The sequence below is a fragment of the Pinus tabuliformis genome, chromosome 2_1 (assembly GCF_031772625.1).
Source record: "Pinus tabuliformis cultivar Carrire ecotype Pingquan chromosome 2_1, CPIR1, whole genome shotgun sequence".
In the NCBI taxonomy this organism is placed as follows: domain Eukaryota; kingdom Viridiplantae; phylum Streptophyta; class Pinopsida; order Pinales; family Pinaceae; genus Pinus; species Pinus tabuliformis.
This window is the reverse complement of record NC_142299.1, coordinates 882,611,887-882,628,520: the sequence shown is the minus strand read 5'-3', so window position 1 is coordinate 882,628,520 and position 16,634 is coordinate 882,611,887. Positions and strand designations below refer to the sequence as shown.

At 39.6% G+C, this 16,634-nt stretch overlaps 1 protein-coding gene across 1 annotated transcript in view; it reads left to right on the top strand.

Annotated features, from left to right (window-relative positions):
* The window catches only part of LOC149203480 (bifunctional 3-dehydroquinate dehydratase/shikimate dehydrogenase, chloroplastic-like), a 202,682-nt gene that overhangs the window by 127,936 nt on the left and 58,112 nt on the right, over positions 1-16,634 (top strand). Inside the window, exon 4 of the mRNA XM_089403452.1 lies at positions 11,754-12,100. Within this exon, the coding sequence (XP_089259578.1) occupies positions 11,754-12,100 (347 nt within the window). The remainder of the gene's footprint in view (positions 1-11,753; positions 12,101-16,634) is intronic.

The following is a 16,634-nucleotide window of genomic DNA, read 5'->3' as shown; positions in this document are numbered from 1 at the left end:
TGCTACTGCGCTACTGCAAACTGCTCTGTGCCTCTTGCGCTGCTACAACATTCACTGTGCTGCCTCAGACTTTGGCACTCTAGCTCTGCCACTTTCGCTCCATCACACCTCGCTCCAACTGACACTCGTAATTTCACTACTGTCGTTAAGGGCTCCCATAGCCGTATGTGATCCAAGAGTTTGGGCACCTCAAGGTCTTGCCCTTCTTCATGTAGTCCTCTTGACTACAACTCCATGTCGCCCCACCTCTTTTCCAGAGGCACATGAGAACTCATGGCACAATTGTCATCCTCGCCTTCTCTGTCAGCTTTCGCTAGAGCAACCTTCGATTCAGAAGCTTCCTCCTTGCCCTTCTTCTAGGGGCACTGAGTGGCATAATGTCCAAGTTCCCCACACTTGAAGCATCTGACCTTGGAAATATCCTTTTTCTTCCACTTTTGTTGCCCTTGCTATCACAATGATGCAAGAGCTGCATCCTCCTCCTCCTCCTTCTTGACTCGGGCTCCTTTGTCGCTACCCCCTGCCTTGGTCAACCTCCTGATCTCTTCTTGTCGAAGAGCTGCCCACATCTCCTCCCAACTGGGGAGAGTCGCTCTGCCCAAGATACTTTGGACAAATGTCTCCCAGTCCTCAATGACTACATTCAGGGAAGTCCCGACCATGAACTCAAGATCTGGTGTAGACCCCACAGAAGTCAACTGGTCTCTAATCCCTTGCAACCTGAGGAGGAAGGGATCGATCTCTTCTCCCTTCTGCATCTGGTACTGTCTCAACTGATTTTCTAATAGCATCTTCCGCTGGATGGAAGTGCCCTGGTACAAGGTGGTCAGCGTCTCCCACATCTCTCTTACTGTTTCTTTCTCAGCAATGTGTGGTACTACATGATCTTTGACCCCGTATAGGATCATGCACTTGGCCTTCGCCTGGGCCTCCTCGTACTTCTTTAATGGATCAATGTCGACCGGAACAACAACTACTTTCAAGGCATAGTCCTTGATGCGATTTTTGTCCAGGACTGCTAGGATCCTGGCCTTCCAGATGACAAAATTGGAAGCTCCATCCAATCTGTCCTGATCCCTCAATCTATTGACTGTCATCTCTACTCAACAAATATAGGACAGGTTCTCTTCTCCCTCTCTTGCTGCTAATCCAACAAGACTTGGATTTGGATTTCTTTGGCGCAAGAAACCCTCTAAGGAACAAGCTCCTCTAGACTCCCTCTGAGTCTTGATTTCCTTCACGGAAATCCTCCGACCAAATGTTGAATCACTCCTCTCCAATCCTCCTTTGCTATTGCAACCCGGATCTAGATTTCTTTGGCTAGAAATCTGTCAAGTCAGTGATTCCCTCTACCTCGGCTCTGTCTCCACAGACATTGTTTTGCACCAATAGCAACAACATCCCACCAACTCCTCAGATCGAATCTGCTCTGCTCCCCTAGCCCTGGCAACTGAAGAATCTGAGCTCCTCTGGCTCTATGCAATCACTGCGTGAGCCAGATTAGCTCTTCCTGGCAAATGCGTCACTCCTTCCTGGTTCGAAAAGATGACGTAGCTCTGCGTGAGCCTGATCTGCCCCTTTCTTCTTCTGCGTTGGCCTAGATAGCTAACACAATTATTGCGTGGGCTCCTCCCAGCTACTGCGTCACCCTCACGTGGCTCCAAATGCTGATGCAGGCACTGCGTGAGCCTTTGCATCACCTATTCTACACTGTGTCACTCTCCCTTTGCGTCTCTGGCTCTGGAACAACGCTGTCACTCGGGACAGCTGCCTCTCTACATCAAATTCTCTGGATCTCCTTGCTGGTGTCTTGAGTCTCCTAGGATCTACAATCCTCTAATACCATGTGAAAATTTCTGAATCTACACATCAGAAATCCTACTGCAATCACTGGTTTATCATCTACTACTTGTTTTTACATTCAACAAGTTATTTAGTTATCAAACAACGATGAAAACACTATTTCAGACTACACATGCATACAGATCATGAACTGAAAATAGAATGAGACAAATACACAAGGGACATCGTTATTTTGGACAAATGTCCCCGGAAAAACCCAATGCGGGAAAACCGATGCAACAACATTGAGGGTTTTCTATTATTAAGCAGTAGTTTTGAATACAACTCTGGATGCCCTCTCTACTATCTAGTTATAGAGATAAAAGTATACTGGCAGAAACCTAAGTGAGGTTACGTTACTTCACCCAGCAAAATCTCTCCATTTCGGCAACTGGATTAGCTATCCTTGGCTACAACTGTGTTGCCCCTTCGCAGTAGCTGCGTGGGCCTGCATGGAGCACACTGGGACACTGCGTCAGCACTGCACTGCCTCCTGAAGCTCTGACGTCAGCCTTCTCGACTGATCCTGCTGCTCCTTGGCTGAATTCGGATTTCTGCTGGAGGGTGGCTCTACCCTAGTGGTGGAAATGCGTGGGCCCTTCCTGGCCCAACTCAGTCTCCCAGGCTCTGCACTGCCTCCTCTGGCGTATCTCTGCCTCTCTCTGTTGTGTATTCAAGGTCCTGGAGAAGATCCTCCAACCTAAACTATCCCTGCCCCTCTGCTGCAGCAGATCACTTGTTCGATTTTCTCAACAAACCTCGCCCCAGAAAAATCGAACTGACTGATCTCTCAAGTGTATCTCCAATTGACCCTCAAAGCTCCTCTTATACTTTTCTTGTTGATGAATCAACAACCAATATTAAGTCCCTAATCAACGAATAAGATTAAAACGGACTTGATCCTCGTCACTTAGAAGTTTATCACCCATATTCTTATTAATACCCATTAATATTTTTATTTTCCTAAGTTTAGACTTAGGAATCCATTAAAATATTAATTATTTTAATAACTCATCATTTGGGTGGAATTTCTCCAAATGATTTCTGGGTTCTGGAGATCTCATGTATTCTAGCCCCTCCACAAAATTTCGGAGCTAGAGAACATCCGATGCTACCCAAAATCAACAAAATATCCGTAGAGACGCTGGGACAAGAGCTGCACAGAAGTCTCTAGAGGAAATTCGATTTTGCTGGAAAGAAGCTGCGTTTCATTCCAGATGTTGAAAAGATTTTCTAGAGTGTCGGAGAGACAGTTTCTTAGTCAACAGCAGACAGGACAACTTGAGGAGCAATTGTTTTAGGCAGAGCGTGGAAGGGATATGCTAGGGTGACATAGGCCTGCATAGAAGTTGTTTGGACAACTCACTTGGAGCTGCCAGTTAGAGCCCGGATTGCTTGTGGGGTGAGGAAAATTCCTCACTAAATTTTTGCTAGATTTCGACATCCAGTTGTACTAAAAAATTTTCACTGCTGCTTAATAATAAAATCCCTTAGCTGCTACACTGATTTTCCCAAGTTGTGTTTTTCCGGGGACTTTAGTCCAAAAATAACTTCGTCAAATTTGTATGTGTGTGTGCCAGTATTTTCTCAGATTCCAGTTTATCTTCCACAAAATTTAATTTGGTGAAAATTGTAGTTGTGAATTATTCATTGTTTGTGTGGGCAAATAAACTGTTAATTAATTTACATTTAGAAGAATAATTTCCAGTTGCTGCAATAGTTGAAATTTTCACATGGTATCAAAGCGGTTTTGATCAAATGAGGAAGCTCAGAAGCAGAGGTAGAAATTCGTTGTTCAGAGGAAGCAATAGGACAAATTTTTGGAGGTTGAGCGGAGCCTAGGGCAGGGAGAGTGAGTTGCTTGAGCAAGTTTGATTTGTTAGTGCAGGTTGGCAGAAAAATTTGGTTTCTGTGTCTGAGTGATTCCAACAGGCAGAAGGGAAGTTGTAGCTCAGATTTTTTCTGAGCAGATTCCTTGTTTGGGCACAGAAGGGTTTTGCAGTAGTTTGCAGTAGCAGATTCAATAGCTAAGCAAGGGGGAAGAGGGAGATTTTCACTCAGATTCAAAGATGGCCACAACTGGGCTTAGAGATCAGGATAGGTTGGAGGGAGCCTCCAACTTTGTCATCTGGAAGGCTAAGATGTCCTTCCTACTGGATGAATATGGCTTGAAAGCGTATGTAGATAATGTTGTGGCAGTACCTCAAGATGCAGATTAGCTGAAGGAGTAAATGAAAGAGATGGCGAAGCAGATGATCTTGGATGGGGTTCGGGACCGTATAGTCTTTCATATATCAGGCAAGAATACTGCCAAGGAGATGTGGGGCGCTCTCGACCAACTATATTAGAATACTTTCGAGCAACAAAAGATGTTCTTGTAGGAGAAGCTGAGAAACATCAGGATGCAGAGGGGTGAAGGCATAGATCCCTTCCTCACCAAGATTCAGGAAGTCCATGATTATCTAGTAGCCATTGGGAAGGTGCCTCAACCGACAGAGCTTGTGCTTTTTTCACTGAATAGTGTTTCAGAGGAGTGGCAAGTCTTTGTCCAAAGTATCTTGGGCCGAGACAAATTGCCTAGATGGGACAGGATGTGGTTAGACCTACAACAGGAGGAGACGAGGCGAACTCTAGTGAAGAGAACCATTAGTGGGATCAGCAACAAGGGCTTGAAGGGTGAGAAGGAAGAGGGGAATGTGGCCCTTGCATCAAAGCATCCCGGTCAGGGATAAGAGAAGAAGAAGAAGAAGGACCTATCTAATGTCAAGTGCTTCAGGTGTGGCAAGTTAGGCCACTACAATACTCAGTGTCCTCTCAGGAAGAAGGACAAGCAGGAGAAGTAGGACCAGGCGGCAGCGTTCACAGAGATAGACAAAATGTCCTCCAGGTTGGAGGAAGATTTCACCATGTTTGTAGCTATAACTCCAGGAGTGAGGTGGGGCGATATGGATTTATAGTCCCCGAGTTGCAGAGGATGAGCAAGGTCCATTGAGGCGTCCTCCTCATGGATCATTACCTTGTTATAGGGGCCCACATTATTTAGTAGCATGATGGATCAATGTCAGTTGGTGCAGTTAAATTCTAGAGTGACAATTGCAAGCTAGTAGAAGTTAGGTGTTGAGGAGCGTAGTACAATGCTAACAACAGAGCAGAAGGCTCAGTAGCAGAGTCAACAACAACGCAAATTCTTCAGTGGAAAATGCAGAGGCTAGTAGCAATCAAATGCTCAGGAGACAAATGCAACACAAAGACAATTGATTCAGTATTTTGGATGCTTCTCAATTGAAGTAGTTGCAGTAGCATCAACAGATGAGAGGGAGTTGTAGTGCAGATGCAGAGTTGGCAATAGTATAGCAGTGATAGCAGTAACATGGATGAAACATCAGAGTTGCACAATGGTTGGTGGGCAGTGGCACTCAGTCACAGTGGCCAGACATCAACAACATATAGAGTGGATACAGACACAGGGTGTTGTAGCAGTGGTGCAACACTAGAACACCTTCTTCGCTAAGAGGAGTGTTAGTTTTTTGTAGCATCGAAGGTGTTCTAGTCTCGAAACTTAGTGGAGAGACTAAAACACAGGAGTTCTGCATAACCCATAAATCATTTCTGGAAATTCCACCTAGAAGTATATCAATTAGATTATTAGCCTATTTTTAAATATTTCCTAGGTCTAAATTTAGGAAAAGGGGTTAATTAATCAATATTAATTGAGAAAGGTGAGAATTATCTAGAAACTCACACAGATCGACAAGGAAATAATCTCATCCATTGATTAAGAATTAATCTTGGCCATTTAAGTCCCACAGTGAGATTATAAAAAGTGGGTGGGTAGATGGAGGAATACATTTGACAAACTTGAGATTGATTTCCTTGGGCAGTTCCATCCTCCAGAGAGTAGCAGCAGTTGTCGGAAGAGTTCGAGCCACAGAAGGAAGCAGAGACAAAGAGGGGCAGGGACAGTGAGTCCGGAGGAAGAGATTCTAGTTTTGGAGAGTAGCTTGTAGAGAGGAAAAAATAGCCACAGAGAGGTTGACGCAGGGGCTGCATAGAAGTCTCTAGAGGCAATTCAATTTTGCTGGAGAGAAGCTGAGTTTCAGTTCCAGAGGCCAGAAAGATTTTCTAGAGTGTCGAAGAGACAATTTTTCAGCCAGCAGTAGACAGGATGATTTGAGGAGCAATTGTTTCAGGAAGAGCATGGAAGGGACTGCACTAGGGTGATGTAGGCCTGCGCAAAAGTTGTTTGGACGACTCACTTGGAGCTGGCAGTCAGAGCTCGAATTGCTTGTAGGGTGAGGAAAATTCCTCATTAGATGTTTGCTAGTATTTTCCTCTATAGGGTTGCTAAATTTTGGCATCCAGTTGTACTCAAAATTTCTCACTGCTGCTTAATAATAAAAACCCTTAGTTGTTGCACCAGTTTTCCCAAGTTGGGTTTTTCCAGGGACTTTAGTCCAAAAATAACTGTGTCAAATTTTTGTGTGCTAGTATTTTCTCAGATTCCAGTTTAACTTCCTCATAATTTAATTTGGTGAAAATTTCAGTTGTGAATTATTCGTTGTTTGTGTAGGCAAATAAACTGTTAATTAATTTACAATTAGAAGAATAATTTCCAGTTGTTGCAATAGTTGAAATTTTCACAACTCTATCATTTTAGCGTCATTAGGAAGGCTTATTTTGTACTTTTGAGCTATTTGGTGGGCTTGTCACCAAATAGATTGTTATTTTGCACACTACAGTTGTTTTTAGGGGCTTATTAGGCTAATTAGACTAAATCGAACCCCTTGAGGTCCATATAAATTGAAGAGACCTCATTTGGATTCATCATCATCACTTATATTTGTGGTATCTCTCTCTAAACAATTCAGACCTGCAATTTGTGGAATGATTTGGATGATTAAATGCGTTTTGATGTGTGGAAAGTTTTTGCTATCTATCTTAGAGCTTCTCTTTGGCAAGATTGTGGATGGATATACTCTTCTTTGTCTTGTAAGTGTAATATAATGCTATTTTTATGTTTTAACAAGTGTCTAATGTATGGAATTATTTTCGTATGGTGAAATAATGTGCCCTAATTAATGAAAATTAGTGGAACCATTGAAACTATTGGAAATTCTTTGCATGTGTTACTCATTGGACAAAGAATGGATGAATGTTCCTAGAGGATAATGTGCATTTACATCCTTGAAACTCCATAACCTTTGTCATCGAAGTATAAAGGTCTAAATTTGCCATGTAGTTGCATCCATAGTTAGTGAAGTTGCTTCTTTAGGCCTCCTTGAAGAGCGAAGTTTCCTAAATTGATATCATTTTGACTCCAATCTTCCCAATAGCTAGGCACTAGTCCTAGATCCTTGGTGATCACATTAACTCAATGAAATATCATTCTTTCACCTCTTTTCTCCCTTTTTTCTTCATTCCTCTAAGGATAAGGAATTTTTCTAGGGCTTGGTGCGAAATTTTAGGGAGGAATTTTGGGATTTTGTCTAGACAAATTTCTTCATTTGTGTCTCCTCTAGGCATCCTCTAGTTTTGAATGAATTCTGATGTTGGAATTTCGAATAAATTGATGCCCTAACTATCACCCCAAGTGGGAACTCTTGAAGCTGCTTTTGACTTGGGGATTTCTTGAAGGTTTGCACTTTGTAGTTCATCATTGAAAACATTTTCTCTTAATTATAGTTGACCATTGGATGAGCCTTTATGTTATGAACTAGCTCACAAAAAGATAGAAAAGATAGATCAACGACTTCAAAATCAGTGTCTTCGAGGGGGCAACCTCCTTTACATTACACAAATGAACAATTCTTGGATGATACAAATGACTAAACCTCCTTTCTATATATAGGAGTCTAAGGGGTCACAATATAATCAAAGCCGACATAACAATAATAATATAAGGGCACAACAATAACAATAGTGGGCTTTTATGGGGCACACTAATAACAATATGGGGACAATATGGACACAATAATAACAATAAGGGCTACAATGACAATATTAATAGGGGAATCACTAGTATTATAGGGACCTAACATGCCCCTGTCATGTATATCTCTCAACCCTAGGTCTCTTATAGTATTTCTCTCAAAGGTTTTTTCGTGGAAAGTCATCCTATCTTCTCCCAAAGCTCGCACTTCGATTGAATCTTTCTATTGAATGAGCCATCCTTGCCTCACTTTGGGCCCTGGTATAGACATATTAATCATAAGTGAGGAATATTGGAAGTCTTGATCTTAGGCACTCATCATTATTGAACATTCTTGAGCTTGAGATCTAGTTAGCCTTCATAGGTATTTCTTGGGGAGCCTTTCAGCTTCCTTTGAAGCATTTGAACCATTAAGATGGCTAAGATAACTTGGGCGGGCTAGAACATCCTTCTTTGATCCCAACACTTGCCTTATATGGTGCCACGTCATCCCTACATGCCCCAAGAGGGTGACATAGGCCTCTTTATGGGTGACATCATGGTGGAGGAGGTGCCTTTTGGAGATGCACCCGTTCATTTTGAGGATTCTTAGAGTGAGGAGCACTCATGTACCATTTTATCCCTTGTTTGATGGATATTGATCATGCTTGGAGGATGACATCATGGTGGAGAGTATTTATTCCCCACATGTGTGGGTTATTTTTGGCATTTTATTGTGTTTTAGAGCTATCTCAAGGTAAGTTTGTGACATTTGACCTAGTTGAACATTCAAGTAAATTTGTTTTAGGGATTTTATTTGTAAATTAATGAAAAGAGATTTTGTTTCCCTCATATAAATAGAGGGAAGTCTCTTTCATTTATTCATCATCATTCATCACACCTCTCTTTCTTTTAAGAAGTGTGCACTAGCTATTTGTCTTCTCTTAATTGGTCGCTATGTAATTCTTGTGGAGTGAATTGTCTTGGGAGGGATATTTTTGCATGAGGAACCTTCTTTTGGGAATAATGAAGAGATTATTGTGGAATGGTGTAAGTTTCATGTTATATTTCTTCCATTTTGCATTCTATCTTATGTGAATTAGGGTTTCTTTTCCTGCCATATTAAAAATTGCAGTATCTTTCCTTGGAATCTTAATTTTCCATGGTATGTAATTTTTTTTTGCAAAAATCCTTCAAGAGAACTTTGTTATATGTATCTCTTGAACTTAAATCTCTCTAAGGAGTAAGCCTCTAGGATTTTAAAGTGTATATTTTCATCCCCTCACTCTCTTCATCAAGGCCCTCTTCATAGATTTTTCCCAAAGACACCATAGCCCAATTAGATCAAGGCACTAGTCTAGTAGGTCTTGATCAAAACCCTAATTTATATCTTTTTCTCTCTTTTCTCAGTAACTAAGGTTAGGGTTAGGTTAAATTTGCATTTTCAACAATTTTATATTGATGTGTTATTGCCCTTTAAATAGGGATTGCATTTAATAACGTGATAATTGAAAATTTTGGCATTAATTGCATGTCTAAACGCTAAGTTAGGGCTGATGTCATCTTATATATTGTTGTTTTATGCAAATTTCAGCCATGGAAACTCAATTGTTTACCCTAAACTTTGTCTACCTTCTTGATCGCCTTGCTTCTTTGTTGATCCATGATTAGTAAGCTATTTGTTCTTGCTGTCATATGACATTGCATGCCATATTCTTGAATATCTCTCAAACCTAACTTATAACATCTCTCTTACTTTTTTAAAAGGTCTTGGGAAGATGTACTTTTACTTTTGTAGCTCCTATATTAGCCTTTCAAGGTTTGTTCAATACCTTCACACTCTAATCTTAGATCTTTATTTCACTCTTAATCCTATCTTTATTGAATATCATTTGGGTGATTTCTATCTGCAAGCCTTAGAGATCCATTTGGCTGGAACACTAGTCATCTAACCTCTAGGTTTTTCCCAAGGAAGCCTCCCTTGTGGAGATAATATCCACCACTAAAGAGGAGGAGAGAAGCCACTAAAGTGACAGGGGTGGCTGATCTCTTTGTTGCCGTAAGACCTAGCTTGCCTAGTGAGGCTTTGCACTAGGCCTACTAGAGTTTGTGGTAATAGGTCCTCTACCATAAACCTCATCTTTGACTCTGTTAGCCTGGGATTGAGAAGGGCACTAGTCTATTAGTGTGTCAATCCTATAAAATTTAAAATCCTATTTTTATTTTTATTTTTTAATGCTTTTAGAGTAAATTAGGATTAGGCTGAAACAAATATGCTTTAATAGCATAAAATACCTTGGACCTCATAATCCTAGGGTTAGGATTTGCATGTACTAAATTGGAAACACAAAAATATCATTTTTTTAATGCATTTTCAGCCACTTTTTAGAGCTGACATCTAGGGTTTTTGTAGCTGTTTTATGTGTTTTCAGCAATTGAAAAATTTCTGGAACCTATTTTCTAGTTTACTCATTTATTAGCATTTGTTTATTTCTTGCTTATCATAAATTTTAGGCTATTTTGTTATTGCTGTTATAAATTTGGCATGCTATAAATTGTGCTGCTTAAAAACTCTAATTTATAATGGAAGTTGGTAATTTAAAGGTTGCATGTGTTTGGGAACCTATTTGAGCCTCTCTAGGAATATTTAAGCCCTTAGATTTAGCCATTGGGTTCTTTGAACTCATTACCTCGGAATTGCATCTCATCTCAGCCGAAGCCAGCCTCATTGAACATTGTCATTGTGTGATTTATTTAGTAGAACTCTTGGGAGGTATTTAGCCTAGGGAAACGTGGGTTATCTAATCTCCACGATCTACTAGGGAATCCTTCATTGCGGGGATAGTATCTAACCACTGTACAATAGGGGAATAATTGTTAAGGTGACAGTGGTAACTAATCCCATTATTGCCCTGAATCTAAAAATGTTAGTGAGGTTTTGCTCTAAGGTGCCAGCTTTTCTGATAATAGTGCATCATTGAGAGGGGATTTAAATTGGGCACCTGCTAGCACGAAACTAGCCAAATGCACAACAACATTGGTGACAACCATTTGAGCTAACCCTTTGGGTTCTTTAGCTTGTATATTAACCCCTTTCATGCGGATGGTTTGATTAGTTGGTTCTATTCTTCGATGAGTGGAATGCAGATATTGTTGTATTTCGCTGTTGATAACTTTTTATCTGATTAATTTCCAAATAAAACATAAAATATGGCTCTTAAATATTTTGAGAATACAAAATATTAGCCTAAGGCAAGGAAAAAATTCAGACTATAATGAAGGCTTGATTTATAAATAAAGCATTCAATATCTCAAAGGGTAAAATTACAACCATTTTCCTTGCATTCTTGAAGTATTTGTGGAGTATTACAGATGCTTGTAAATTTGTGTGTGACGAGTACATTCTTTTTCTGTATCCCTTCAAAGGAAGTGCTATACAAGTTGCCAGTTATTTTAAAGCCCTATATTTTTAATATATCCTCTAATCAATGTAAGTGGTTGGTAGTAGCATTCTAGTTCCACAAGAAATGTGTCTTGGATGTTTCCGTCCTTGAAATATGTTTTCCTTCTTTGGATTCCATTTGAATTCTATAAAGATTTCCATGGAATGGAGAATAATTTCTCCTCTCTTGCCTGTGGTAATCACAGTGCAGCTTTTCAATTGCCTGTGCAGAAAATCGATATATTTGACTTTGATAGTTGCAATTGGAGCAACTAATCGATGATATATAGTAATGGAATATACTATTCTTCTGAGATCCTGTCACTGTACATATTTAGTCCCCTTGGAATGGCTTGATGTACAAAAGTGATTATTTTTTCTTTATATAATGTATGAGCTATTTTTTAATTCTGAGTATCTTATAACATTGCTAGTTAATATTTCCCTTGGATGAGGCCAGCGACTAGCTGCTCCATTTACTTTGTTAATTGATGTTCTTAGAAAATACACCTTTGCATATATGTTGTTTCTAAAATGCCTAATTACAATCTGCATCCACAGGTGCCAGTAATTGCATGTGTAACAGGCGATAGGGGACTAATAAGTCAACTGCTTGGTCCCAAGTTTGGAGGATACCTCATCTATGGTTCAATTGAATCTGGAAAGGACTCAACTCCTGGCCAACCAAAACTGGCAGATCTAACAGGCCATTATAAAATTGGGCGTTTGAACAGAGACACGAAAGTATTTGGAGTCATTGCAAATCCTGTAGGCCACAGTAAAGGTCCAATTTTGCACAATCAGGCATTTAGAGAAACAGGATTTAACGGTGTATATGTGCCGCTTCTTGTTGATAATCTTGCTGACTTTCTGAAAGTGTATTCTGCACCAGACTTTGCTGGTTTCAGGTGACCACTTGTTCCAAGAAATAGAATGACTGACTGTCTTGGAGAAAACTCTCCTATCTATGTTGACTTTTTTTTATGCTTTTCTATAGGAATTGCAGTCTGTATGCCTATTTCTTTTCCTTTAATTTAATTCTTCTTCCTTAGATTATGAAATGATGTTATCAAAATGTGAAAATATATTACTTCAAGTTTATATTCACACTCTTTAAGACTAAAATGAATCAAGACTTATGCTGCACAAAAGGGGGCCACAGCAAAAATTTCCAAAACTGGTGCAGCTTTTAGAAATGGCAACTTTTTCTGTAACCCCATTTAACAAAAGGGGACTACAGAAAACATTACTCTGGCATTCCCACGTGCAAATCCATACTCAGCTGCTAGTATCAATTGTGAGAAACAAATGATATCTATACACTGTTTATAAAAAATATTGTTTGGGAAAACCCTATTCGATGAGCTATTTCATTTCTAAAAGAATTCAGCTTCAAAGACACATTTTAAGGGGTCTTTCTCCTTTTATATTTATGTATCTTTCTTGGCAGGGCTGTGGCCCCATGCTAAAGTGGAAAAACTTAAACGCAATTTTCATCCATTTTCAGGCCAGTAACGGCAATACAATATGAAGTATGGCTCTGGGAAATGTTTCCCAACCACACCACATACTGTGGGTATAATAGTATGACATTTCCTGCTGTACCCACCTTTTTTCCGAGTTGTTTTCTGTTTTGGAAATAGTTCCTGTCCAGACATGGCCCAAATTTGATATTTCCTGCAATATAGCTCAAGGTATATCACATCACACAACCAAAAGGCCTTGTCTTCCTATATCCCTCTATCTTCGGCATTCAATGATCAGGAAAAGCTTCAGCTCTAAATATTATATTTCTTTCTGTACCATCTTCTAAGGGCCTCTTTGCATACCCCAGCAAACAAGATGAAGTTCATTAAAAGATAATGTAGGTCTTAAATTTGGAATACTTTGTGCAAAGTTGAACAGTCTTGGATAAATCCCACTCACTGCAGATGATCTATTGATCAATAATCACTCAACCAATGGTCAAAACAATTTACCAACACAGATCTTGTAACTTTAAAATTCAGTTAATCCCTCTTTTTTGTTTCCTTAGCTATTGTATACTACTGATACTGTAAATTTGAACTCAATGCAAGTAAGAAACAATCACATACAAAAACACACAAAATTTACCATGGAGAATCCATTGTGGGAAAACTCCAGCTCAGAAATGGCTTGCACAGCTCCTTATGGAATTTCAGTGAATTCAGATTACAAAGGGATCTTTAGAACCTTTTACATTGTACACTGAACAAGGGGCTGCTACCAATTGTGAATATCCCCTTTGTTCTGACTCCTATATCTTCTCCTTGGCTCTTGGCTCCACAAGAACTGGAAGTGGTGCAATTCTGAAAATCTGCTACTCAAACTTTCTTAGTGCTGCAACGCTGAACCAGTAAAACTCCTAAGACTCGTAGGTTCGCATATTTGTAACCTTTGTGCTGTACTCCCTTTCCAACGTCATACCTTCCAAGAATTGGTCAAGCCAGTGTAATCATTGTGCACCAGAATCACTTTGTGTCAGCTGCTTATTCATTTCCATCTCACATACATGGAGGGTCAGGTGGAGTCTACATAGGATTCATGCATCTGCTGAGAATTGGCCATGGTTGGCCATGGTGGTTGTGGCATTGATGTCAAGGGTGGAATTGGCTGTTTGTCAAAAACCTTCCGTGTTGACTACTTTGTTTGTTGATGGCTATGCTGTATCAATGACCTCTCATTGTCAATAACTCCTTTGTCACAAGTGGGTTGTCAATCACTCCCTTGTTGATGAAGACTTTGTTGACATTTCCTTTGCCAGCGAAATCCTTGTTAACAACTCTTTTGTTGGTAAAGTCATTGCAAAAACTTATTTTCCAAACAGAGTAGAGTGTTTTCTAGCCATTTTATTTAGTACTTCATGATCCACTTTGGATCACACCTCCCCACTCACAAGGTTTTTTGTCCCCAAAATCTTAGTAATGAAGAAGACGAGGGAACAATACGGTGATTTTGTGCTTGTCATACCATTTTTCCTTCTTTGGTAACTACCCTTTGAGTCCAATCTGCCATAACTTTTGCTTGCCCCTGTGAATAGTTCAGACTTCTTCTATAGTATCAAATCCTCCTCTAGCTCTTCGAGTGCATTGTGAAAATTCTGTGATCTTGAATCCTACTGCAGTAACTAATAATATTTCTTCTATTTGTTAAATTACTTAAACAAATTATTTGCAGTTTTCTACAGCAAATATCAAAATGCATACACTGCAGCCTTCACAAATAAAATTGTGGAAAGTAAATACAAGGAAAATACTAGCACATATATAACCACAGTAACAGTTATTTTTGGACAATTGTCCCCAGAAAAACCCAATGTGGGAAAACCGGTGCAGTAGATGAGGGTTTCTTTTATTAATCTCCAGCAATAATTTTGGTAGAAGACACGGATAGACAAAATAGAGGAAGAATCACTAATAGAAATTTACTGGTGAATTTCTCACACTCCACAATGTTTTTCTGACCCCGAAGAGGACCTCATGCCCTTACGCTGGCCTTTCTGTGTCACCCTATGCGCAATGACTACGTAGGCCCTTCGTTAAACCTCTGCGTTGATGATCTGCGTCCCTCCTTTGTGCTACCCCTTCCAGATTTGTCTTGCACTCTCAGACTATGCTGATGCCCTCTCTCCTCCCCCTGCAACTCACTCTTTGACTCGATTTTCTCTTGCCGAACTTCAGTCACTAAGAAAATCGATTTACTTGAGCAACTGAGTATCTGCCATGGTGTGTTCTCCATCTACCCATCAACTTCTTCTTATAATCTTCTATTGGAGCACCAATGACCAAGATTAAAACATAATCGATGGCTAAGATTAACTAGAAATCAATCCATGTCTTCTTCTAGAAGATTCTCACCATGACTTAATTAATACCCTTTAATTAACTAGATTTCCTAAGTTTAGACTTAGGAACCATTAAAAAAAGTTAATTATTTTAATTAAGTTGTCTCTAGGTGGAATTTCCATAAACAATTTATGCGTTTTGGAGAATACGTGTATCCTAGCCTCTCCACAAAATTTCATGGCTAGAACACATCCGATGCTACAAAAATCGACATGCATTCGACATGAAATCTTCAATTGATGAAGATAATTTCCATTCTCCTTCCTCATATAAAATGAAAGGTTCGAGTAAGTGTGTTTTACATATTCATCACTGAAGACATTCTCATATACAAAGGTTGGCTTACTATGAAAGTGTTATTATTTACTTGCACAACAATTTCAAATAGTCCATACCTAAATGGTTTAAGCTTCTTGGCTGCCTCTTGCAATTGCTCCTTGGCGAGATAAGGCCATACTTTGTCTCCAACACGAAATTTTTGTTCTATTCTATGATGGTCATGTTGGAGCTTGTACTATTCTCAACTCCTCTTTAGCTACTCTTACACTCTAAAATGGTTTTGTGTGATCCTACAAATGACTTGTTTGCTCTATCTTCCTAGTGCACTTTTGGCTCACTTTCCTTTCACTTTCCCACAGAAAAAATTAAAGGGTGATGGTGGAAAATTAAAGAAAGCTTTGAAAGGGTATTTTTAAATGGAAGAATGGATTGCCTTGTGGTACAGTGGTAGTGATATCAAAGGTGGAACTTCTTGTTTGTTTACAACCCTTCACATCAAGGACTTTCTTTGTTGATGGTCATGCTCTATCATTGACCCCCTTTGATTATCACTTGTCAACAACTTGGTTGCTAGTCATCCCCTTGTTGGTGATTTGTCTTGTTGATGAAGACTGTCAAAATCCCCTTTGTCAATGAAGTCCTTATGGAAAACTCCTTTGTGACTTGGTAAAGGCCTTTTCGAAAACTTATTTTTCAAGTAGCGCTTAGTGTTTTCTAGCCATTTTATTTAACACTTCATGATCCATTTCAATGCACAGCTCCCCAATTGGGAGGCTTCTAGTCCCCAAAATATTTCTTATGAAGAAGATGAGTGAACAATTTGGTAACTTTTTCCCTTATTTGGTAAATGTCCTTTGAGTCCAATCTACCATAGCTATTTCTGTCCCCTGCGGGTATTCTAGACATTCTTTTGCAGTATTTAATTCTCCCTCATCTCTTTGAGTGCATTTGATGTGAAATATTCAATTGATGGTAGTATGATTCAATCTTTTTCCTCATTTAAAATATAAAGTTTGAGTTGGCATGCTCTCTGTTAGTGTATATACTACATGCATATCTACCTAGTTGGCTTAATATGCATGCATATCTACTTAGTGTAATTAGTGTATATGCATATCTACTTGCCCCCACTATTGACTTGATAACCTCTCTAACTTTTGGACCCAACTAGGAGCAGCCCCTTGATGTGGAGTTCTCTAGTCTTCAAATTGAGTGGGATATGGAATACAAACTTCCTCATGAATTGAAGCTCCCCTTCGGAATGGTTCTATTACTGATTTGATTAGTAGTGTTGCTA